The 9,972-nt window shown below is 49.7% G+C and overlaps 2 protein-coding genes across 2 annotated transcripts; one reads left to right on the top strand and one right to left on the bottom strand.

Annotated features, from left to right (window-relative positions):
- The first annotated feature begins 120 nt into the window (after window positions 1–120).
- LOC134815852 (uncharacterized PE-PGRS family protein PE_PGRS54-like) lies at window positions 121–8,398 on the top strand. The gene is made up of 5 exons (XM_063824434.1): window positions 121–5,091; window positions 7,033–7,152; window positions 7,340–7,444; window positions 7,653–7,802; window positions 8,030–8,398. The coding sequence occupies exons 1-5, from the start codon at window positions 133–135 to the stop codon at window positions 8,150–8,152; spliced, it is 5,457 nt and encodes a 1,818-aa protein (XP_063680504.1). The 5' UTR covers window positions 121–132; the 3' UTR covers window positions 8,153–8,398.
- Window positions 8,399–8,524: 126 nt separating this feature from the next.
- LOC134815532 (serine/threonine-protein kinase pim-1-like) lies at window positions 8,525–9,370 on the bottom strand. The gene has a single exon (XM_063824072.1). The coding sequence runs from the start codon at window positions 9,368–9,370 to the stop codon at window positions 8,525–8,527; it is 846 nt and encodes a 281-aa protein (XP_063680142.1).
- Between the last annotated feature and the right edge of the window lie 602 nt (window positions 9,371–9,972).

The following is a 9,972-nucleotide window of genomic DNA, read 5'->3' as shown; positions in this document are numbered from 1 at the left end:
GGTGGACTGTACGGTCCTGGTGCTGGTGGTGCTGGAGGTGCCGGTCAATACGGTGCTGGTTCTGGTGCAGGAGTTGGTCCCTCTATCGACATTGATATTTACTCCGGAGGTGCTGGAGGCGCTGGAGCAGGTATGTATGGCTCTGGTGCAGGAGGTGCTGGCGCTGCTGGTGGTGCCGGAGGTGCTGGTGGATTCATGTTCAACGGAATCCTCATTTCCGCCGGAGGTTCTTACAGTGTAACTCTACCTAGTGGTGCCACTGTTATCGTCTCTGGAGCTGCCATCTCACCAAACCCAAGCAATCCAGGAAGTGTCCTAGTTGCATATGGTGGATCAGTGCACGTCGTATTTGTTGTTTCTGCTGCTGGAGGTGCTGGACCTTCATCCGGTCCTTCTGGAGCTGGACTTATTTCACCATCTGGTGGTGCCGGTGGACTGTACGGTCCTGGTGCTGGTGGTGCTGGAGGTGCCGGTCAATACGGTGCTGGTTCTGGTGCAGGAGTTGGTCCCTCTATCGACATTGATATTTACTCCGGAGGTGCTGGAGGCGCTGGAGCAGGTATGTATGGCTCTGGTGCAGGAGGTGCTGGCGCTGCTGGTGGTGCCGGAGGTGCTGGTGGATTCATGTTCAACGGAATCCTCATTTCCGCCGGAGGTTCTTACAGTGTAACTCTACCTAGTGGTGCCACTGTTATCGTCTCTGGAGCTGCCATCTCACCAAACCCAAGCAATCCAGGAAGTGTCCTAGTTGCATATGGTGGATCAGTGCACGTCGTATTTGTTGTTTCTGCTGCTGGAGGTGCTGGACCTTCATCCGGTCCTTCTGGAGCTGGACTTATTTCACCATCTGGTGGTGCCGGTGGACTGTACGGTCCTGGTGCTGGTGGTGCTGGAGGTGCCGGTCAATACGGTGCTGGTTCTGGTGCAGGAGTTGGTCCCTCTATCGACATTGATATTTACTCCGGAGGTGCTGGAGGCGCTGGAGCAGGTATGTATGGCTCTGGTGCAGGAGGTGCTGGCGCTGCTGGTGGTGCCGGAGGTGCTGGTGGATTCATGTTCAACGGAATCCTCATTTCCGCCGGAGGTTCTTACAGTGTAACTCTACCTAGTGGTGCCACTGTTATCGTCTCTGGAGCTGCCATCTCACCAAACCCAAGCAATCCAGGAAGTGTCCTAGTTGCATATGGTGGATCAGTGCACGTCGTATTTGTTGTTTCTGCTGCTGGAGGTGCTGGAGGTGCTGGACCTTCATCCGGTCCTTCTGGAGCTGGACTTATTTCACCATCTGGTGGTGCCGGTGGACTGTACGGTCCTGGTGCTGGTGGTGCTGGAGGTGCCGGTCAATACGGTGCTGGTTCTGGTGCAGGAGTTGGTCCCTCTATCGACATTGATATTTACTCCGGAGGTGCTGGAGGCGCTGGAGCAGGTATGTATGGCTCTGGTGCAGGAGGTGCTGGCGCTGCTGGTGGTGCCGGAGGTGCTGGTGGATTCATGTTCAACGGAATCCTCATTTCCGCCGGAGGTTCTTACAGTGTAACTCTACCTAGTGGTGCCACTGTTATCGTCTCTGGAGCTGCCATCTCACCAAACCCAAGCAATCCAGGAAGTGTCCTAGTTGCATATGGTGGATCAGTGCACGTCGTATTTGTTGTTTCTGCTGCTGGAGGTGCTGGACCTTCATCCGGTCCTTCTGGAGCTGGACTTATTTCACCATCTGGTGGTGCCGGTGGACTGTACGGTCCTGGTGCTGGTGGTGCTGGAGGTGCCGGTCAATACGGTGCTGGTTCTGGTGCAGGAGTTGGTCCCTCTATCGACATTGATATTTACTCCGGAGGTGCTGGAGGCGCTGGAGCAGGTATGTATGGCTCTGGTGCAGGAGGTGCTGGCGCTGCTGGTGGTGCCGGAGGTGCTGGTGGATTCATGTTCAACGGAATCCTCATTTCCGCCGGAGGTTCTTACAGTGTAACTCTACCTAGTGGTGCCACTGTTATCGTCTCTGGAGCTGCCATCTCACCAAACCCAAGCAATCCAGGAAGTGTCCTAGTTGCATATGGTGGATCAGTGCACGTCGTATTTGTTGTTTCTGCTGCTGGAGGTGCTGGAGGTGCTGGACCTTCATCCGGTCCTTCTGGAGCTGGACTTATTTCACCATCTGGTGGTGCCGGTGGACTGTACGGTCCTGGTGCTGGTGGTGCTGGAGGTGCCGGTCAATACGGTGCTGGTTCTGGTGCAGGAGTTGGTCCCTCTATCGACATTGATATTTACTCCGGAGGTGCTGGAGGCGCTGGAGCAGGTATGTATGGCTCTGGTGCAGGAGGTGCTGGCGCTGCTGGTGGTGCCGGAGGTGCTGGTGGATTCATGTTCAACGGAATCCTCATTTCCGCCGGAGGTTCTTACAGTGTAACTCTACCTAGTGGTGCCACTGTTATCGTCTCTGGAGCTGCCATCTCACCAAACCCAAGCAATCCAGGAAGTGTCCTAGTTGCATATGGTGGATCAGTGCACGTCGTATTTGTTGTTTCTGCTGCTGGAGGTGCTGGACCTTCATCCGGTCCTTCTGGAGCTGGACTTATTTCACCATCTGGTGGTGCCGGTGGACTGTACGGTCCTGGTGCTGGTGGTGCTGGAGGTGCCGGTCAATACGGTGCTGGTTCTGGTGCAGGAGTTGGTCCCTCTATCGACATTGATATTTACTCCGGAGGTGCTGGAGGCGCTGGAGCAGGTATGTATGGTTCTGGTGCAGGAGGTGCTGGCGCTGCTGGTGGTGCCGGAGGTGCTGGTGGATTCATGTTCAACGGAATCCTCATTTCCGCCGGAGGTTCTTACAGTGTAACTCTACCTAGTGGTGCCACTGTTATCGTCTCTGGAGCTGCCATCTCACCAAACCCAAGCAATCCAGGAAGTGTCCTAGTTGCATATGGTGGATCAGTGCACGTCGTATTTGTTGTTTCTGCTGCTGGAGGTGCTGGACCTTCATCCGGTCCTTCTGGAGCTGGACTTATTTCACCATCTGGTGGTGCCGGTGGACTGTACGGTCCTGGTGCTGGTGGTGCTGGAGGTGCCGGTCAATACGGTGCTGGTTCTGGTGCAGGAGTTGGTCCCTCTATCGACATTGATATTTACTCCGGAGGTGCTGGAGGCGCTGGAGCAGGTATGTATGGCTCTGGTGCAGGAGGTGCTGGCGCTGCTGGTGGTACCGGAGGTGCTGGTGGATTCATGTTCAACGGAATCCTCATTTCCGCCGGAGGTTCTTACAGTGTAACTCTACCTAGTGGTGCCACTGTTATCGTCTCTGGAGCTGCCATCTCACCAAACCCAAGCAATCCAGGAAGTGTCCTAGTTGCATATGGTGGATCAGTGCACGTCGTATTTGTTGTTTCTGCTGCTGGAGGTGCTGGACCTTCATCCGGTCCTTCTGGAGCTGGACTTATTTCACCATCTGGTGGTGCCGGTGGACTGTACGGTCCTGGTGCTGGTGGTGCTGGAGGTGCCGGTCAATACGGTGCTGGTTCTGGTGCAGGAGTTGGTCCCTCTATCGACATTGATATTTACTCCGGAGGTGCTGGAGGCGCTGGAGCAGGTATGTATGGCTCTGGTGCAGGAGGTGCTGGCGCTGCTGGTGGTGCCGGAGGTGCTGGTGGATTCATGTTCAACGGAATCCTCATTTCCGCCGGAGGTTCTTACAGTGTAACTCTACCTAGTGGTGCCACTGTTATCGTCTCTGGAGCTGCCATCTCACCAAACCCAAGCAATCCAGGAAGTGTCCTAGTTGCATATGGTGGATCAGTGCACGTCGTATTTGTTGTTTCTGCTGCTGGAGGTGCTGGACCTTCATCCGGTCCTTCTGGAGCTGGACTTATTTCACCATCTGGTGGTGCCGGTGGACTGTACGGTCCTGGTGCTGGTGGTGCTGGAGGTGCCGGTCAATACGGTGCTGGTTCTGGTGCAGGAGTTGGTCCCTCTATCGACATTGATATTTACTCCGGAGGTGCTGGAGGCGCTGGAGCAGGTATGTATGGCTCTGGTGCAGGAGGTGCTGGCGCTGCTGGTGGTGCCGGAGGTGCTGGTGGATTCATGTTCAACGGAATCCTCATTTCTGCCGGAGGTTCTTACAGTGTAACTCTACCTAGTGGTGCAACTGTTATCGTCTCTGGAGCTGCCATCTCACCAAACCCAAGCAATCTAGGAAGTGTCCTAGTTGCATATGGTGGATCAGTGCACGTCGTATTTGTTGTTTCTGCTGCTGGAGGTGCTGGACCTTCATCCGGTCCTTCTGGAGCTGGACTTATTTCACCATCTGGTGGTGCCGGTGGACTGTACGGTCCTGGTGCTGGTGGTGCTGGAGGTGCCGGTCAATACGGTGCTGGTTCTGGTGCAGGAGTTGGTCCCTCTATCGACATTGATATTTCTTCCGGAGGTGCTGGAGGCGCTGGACCATACAGACCTACTTCTTCCGGACCTTACGGTCCTACTTCTGCCGGACCTTACGGACTTACTTCTACTGGACCTGCTTCTACTGGACCATACGGACCTGTTTCTGCCGGAACTTACGGACCTACTTCTGCTGGACCTGCGTCTGCTGGACCCTACGGACCTACTTCTGCTGGACCTGCTTCTGCTGGACCCTACGGACCTACTTCTGCTGGACTTGCGTCTGCTGGACCCTACGGAGTACCTTCATCTGTAGGACTTATTGATCCAGCTGGACCATACGGACCTGCTTCTGTTGGACCTTACGGACCTACTTTTGCTGGACCATACGGACCGACTTCTGTCGGACCATATGGCCCTGAGGGTCCTGGAGGTTTTATTCCAAGTCCTTGTGGTTTCATACCATCGCCTACTGGTGCACAAGCTTTCCTTTCTCCTGGAGGTCCTGGCTACATGTCTTCTGATCCCAGTTCATCTTCTGGAGACTCATCCTCTGATGATGGTGATTCTCCAACCAAGCTACCATATCCCACATACCCTGCTATGGGTGCTCCTAAGTTTATGTCTCAAGGATTGCCTCGTGGAACCAGATCCTTCCCCCTGTTTGTTATGTTCAACAATGATGGCTCTGTGAAACCTACCTACAAACCCGTGGCTAAGGTGACCATCTATGAAATCATTATTAGATTTTTGCCATTTTTCTATCATGATACGAAATACATTAACGATCGTACAAAAAATGTGTCAATGATTTAACTTTAATAAACGGTAGACTTTCCATTTTAAATTTGATACGTGATGATATCACTATGATAGCACTGTGGTAGCAGTATGAGATCACTATGGTATCACTGTGGTAGCACTGTGGTAGCACTGTGGTAGCACTGTGGTAGCACTGTGGTAGCACTGTGGTAGCACTGTGGTAGCACTGCGGTAGCACTGTGGTAGCACTGTGGTAGCACTGTGGTAGCACTGTGGTAGCACTGTGGTAGCACTGTGGTAGCACTGTGGTAGCACTGTGGTAGCACTGTGGTAGCACTGTGGTAGCACTGTGGTAGCACTGTAGCAGCACTGTGGTAGCACTGTGGTAGCACTGTGGTAGCACTGTGGTAGCACTGTGGTAGCACTGTGGTAGCACTGTGGTAGCACTGTGGTAGCACTGTGGTAGCACTGTGGTAGCACTGTGGTAGCACTGTGGTAGCACTGTGGTAGCACTGTGGTAGCACTGTGGTAGCACTGTGGTAGCACTGTGGTAGCACTGTGGTAGCACTGTGGTAGCACTGTGGTAGCACTGTGGTAGCACTGTGGTAGCACTGTGGTAGCACTGTGGTAGCACTGTGGTAGCACTGTGGTAGCACTGTGGTAGCACTGTGGTAGCACTGTGGTAGCACTGTGGTAGCACTGTGGTAGCACTGTGGTAGCACTGTGGTAGCACTGTGGTAGCACTGTGGTAGCACTGTGGTAGCACTGTGGTAGCACTGTGGTAGCACTGTGGTAGCACTGTGGTAGCACTGTGGTAGCACTGTGGTAGCACTGTGGTAGCACTGTGGTAGCACTGTGGTAGCACTGTGGTAGCACTGTGGTAGCACTGTGGTAGCACTGTGGTAGCACTGTGGTAGCACTGTGGTAGCACTGTGGTAGCACTGTGGTAGCACTGTGGTAGCACTGTGGTAGCACTGTGGTAGCACTGTGGTAGCACTGTGGTAGCACTGTGGTAGCACTGTGGTAGCACTGTGGTAGCACTGTGGTAGCACTGTGGTAGCACTGTGGTAGCACTGTGGTAGCACTGTGGTAGCACTGTGGTAGCACTGTGGTAGCACTGTGGTAGCACTGTGGTAGCACTGTGGTAGCACTGTGGTAGCACTGTGGTAGCACTGTGGTAGCACTGTGGTAGCACTGTGGTAGCACTGTGGTAGCACTGTGGTAGCACTGTGGTAGCACTGTGGTAGCACTGTGGTAGCACTGTGGTAGCACTGTGGTAGCACTGTGGTAGCACTGTGGTAGCACTGTGGTAGCACTGTGGTAGCACTGTGGTAGCACTGTGGTAGCACTGTGGTAGCACTGTGGTAGCACTGTGGTAGCACTGTGGTAGCACTGTGGTAGCACTGTGGTAGCACTGTGGTAGCACTGTGGTAGCACTGTGGTAGCACTGTGGTAGCACTGTGGTAGCACTGTGGTAGCACTGTGGTAGCACTGTGGTAGCACTGTGGTAGCACTGTGGTAGCACTGTGGTAGCACTGTGGTAGCACTGTGGTAGCACTGTGGTAGCACTGTGGTAGCACTGTGGTAGCACTGTGGTAGCACTGTGGTAGCACTGTGGTAGCACTGTGGTAGCACTGTGGTAGCACTGTGGTAGCACTGTGGTAGCACTGTGGTAGCACTGTGGTAGCACTGTGGTAGCACTGTGGTAGCACTGTGGTAGCACTGTGGTAGCACTGTGGTAGCACTGTGGTAGCACTGTGGTAGCACTGTGGTAGCACTGTGGTAGCACTGTGGTAGCACTGTGGTAGCACTGTGGTAGCACTGTGGTAGCACTGTGGTAGCACTGTGGTAGCACTATAGTATAAACGTATAGTCACAATATTACCGAACGCATTTCAGGACAAGAGGCCTATAGTGGTGATACCTGCAAGTATGATGAACAGACCTTCACGTCGACCAACTGACGCACCCTCTTGTAATATCAGTGGAACTCCCGTCTACCCTGACAGATTCTACCAGGTTTATTAAATAAATAGACTTAATTAACTTGATTAGCTAATTTAATTTTTTGGTTCATTTGCTCAATCAACTTGTCGTATTTCCCTAAGATCGCTTAGACTACTTGGGTCCGGTGGTATGTTAAAACTAGAAACTTGTCATGTTATAACTATAAACCTTAGTATGTTAATACTGTTAAATTTGTTAGGTTAATATCAAAGGAAACTCTGCTGTAATTCCTGGAAGGTACTTTAGAAATAGAGCGGCTCGACCTGGAACCTTCTCAGTGAAGATCAATGGACAGCGTATCAAGGTATTTTTTAAACAAAATACTTTTACAGGCCAAACTCCATTATTTGATATGATTTCACAGTAAATACAACCAAACTCACATTTTGAACAATGAACATGATATAAACTGAAATGCGATAGTTTCTATTGTTTTAATCAAACATTCTTTTTCTCAAGCCACTGATTGATAATAATATAATCCCTTCTCCCACAATAACAACCCCTCCCAGGTACCAGCTGCAATCGCACTGTCAGAGGTCAGTTTTAGCTACAAAGGAGCAGGATCCTCTGTTCCCTCTGGAGCTAACTTAGTCGCAATACCTGCTGACGGGTGTTTACCCAGAGGATACCAGGCCGTCTGTTCCATCGGGGGTAACCAGGTCAATTGGCACATTTGGATTATATTTAGAATTTCAAACTTCTACTCTCATAAGTTTCTTGATTATTTACCGCTTGTGATGTCCAATGAATACCCTAGCAACATGCGCCTGTGTATCAGGGAGGCAATATTCTTCTTCATGACAATATCAGCAATTGTCTAGACATTATCAGATGTATTCCATCTCTGGTGACCATTAGTTAACACTTTAACAGTATTCCATCTCAGGTGTCTATCGACAGGAAGCACATGAGGATGAGTAACAGTAGGCCAGGTCAGATGGTGGTGAAACATGGTGATACCACCCACCTGGTAGCGGTCAATGCTATCAAGATGCAGTCCTGCTCTTAAACCGCTTTATTATCGGCAAAGAGTTAAAACAAATAACCGAAGAAGAGCGAATGATTAAAGAACTTTATTTACAGTGATGAATCTCAAATATAATTTTTGTTTTTCTGTAGTTAGAATTTAGTTTAAATTTTTGGGTGTTGAAAATCGTGATTTAAACGTTTATTCGTTTGAGTATTTACTATTTGTTCAACAATTTGATTTAAATGTTTGTTATTCTACTGTACTAATTCATTAATGTATGTACATAATAAGAAGGTTTGTTTTACTTATTATCATAAAGCTATTAATTCCATACAGCATATATTTACACAAACAAATTTTCAAGATCAATATGATCCAAGGTCAATGTGATCCGAGGTGGACAGTTTCATTTCACTTTGACTGATCATGTCTTGCAATCCAGGGATGATAGCTGATATTCTTATAAGAAACTCTATCGTTCTCGTTCTTCTCCAAACACCGCTCTATCAGGTCTAAACAGTAGTTTGAGGCTGGATCATCAGTAGGGCTGGGCAGGGAATATGTCAGATCTTTGTAGAGGACTTCTTCCACGTCTACGAAGGGAACTTCTCCGAATATCATGCAGTAGAGGAGACAACCTAGTGCCCAGACAGTTCCACCGAGAGGGTCGTAGCTGCGTTTGATGAAGAACTCTGGAGGCATGAAGATGTCTGTTCCCTTGTCCTCGTTCACTTTTGTGTTTGCTCGCACGAAACTGGAAATTCCAAAGTCTATAAGCTTGACTTGGTGGTTGGACCAGTGCACGAGGATGTTGTCTGTTTTGACATCTCTGTGGACGACGTTCTGTCGGAAGCAGTAGGTGAGCGCCTTGTAGGTCTGTATAAATATCTTCCTGGATGTGAGCTGAGAGAGGGTATTGTTGTAATGAATGTAGGAAGTGAGGTCCAGGTACCCAACACAGTGTTCCATCACCATGCACCAGGATCCGCCGCTCTTCAGGAACCCACTCGTTTTGATGATGTTGGTGTGGGACATGCTCATTGCGATGTAGATCTCCAAAGGTAGGTCTCCCACTGGGGTGGTCACGTACTCACGGACTCTCTTCTTCTTGATCTTCTTTACGGCTACAGTAGTGTTGTCTTGCTTCCTCCGAGCCAGATAGACTGTCCCATAGCCTCCAGATCCTAACTTCTGCAAAACGTCAAAGTGTGTCAAGAGGGGTGTAGGGAAGAAATACTTTTTGATTGCTGCGAACATATTATTGGAAATGGAAGTGGTAGTGAACAAAGGTAGACAGATACGATGATGGCTTATGACGAATTGAAACTGTTTTTATACCCTCTCGGTTTTCTCGTTAGCCTAATAGCTGCATCAGCTCGTTAGACCAGACTGGTTTGGATTACATCCGTCCTGTAAAACACGTGATCGGAATGTGAAATCAGTGATCACGTGTACAGTGATTAAGTGTGCGGTGATCACAAGTGCATTAGCGTGGGACCCGGTACGCACACATGATTTGAGATCTCGTCACACTGATCACTAGATCTGCATGGATTGGGACTCTAAATTCCGTAGACCCTGTCAGACTTAACTTTGAAATGTTGCTTATTGATTGAGAGTCGTACCTGAACAGCCTTTCTTTGGATAAAGTGCAATAACTTTTTAATTGATTTGTTGAATATTATTTGATCAGACCCCATATATATTTTATGTATATATATTATTGAATAAAGTTCCATGATACTGTAATTTGCACCAGATTGTAAAACACTCAGATTGTCCCAACAATTATTGTATTTGTTACATTTAGCTAGGTCTTAAATAATTCAATTACAATTTTCTACACTTAAATTCATCGT

The sequence above is a fragment of the Bolinopsis microptera genome, chromosome 5 (genome assembly GCF_026151205.1).
Source record: "Bolinopsis microptera isolate Bmic1 chromosome 5, MBARI_Bmic_1.0, whole genome shotgun sequence".
NCBI classification, from domain to species: domain Eukaryota; kingdom Metazoa; phylum Ctenophora; class Tentaculata; order Lobata; family Bolinopsidae; genus Bolinopsis; species Bolinopsis microptera.
The sequence above is the reverse complement of the archived record's forward strand: the minus strand, read 5'-3'. Positions and strand labels throughout refer to the sequence as shown.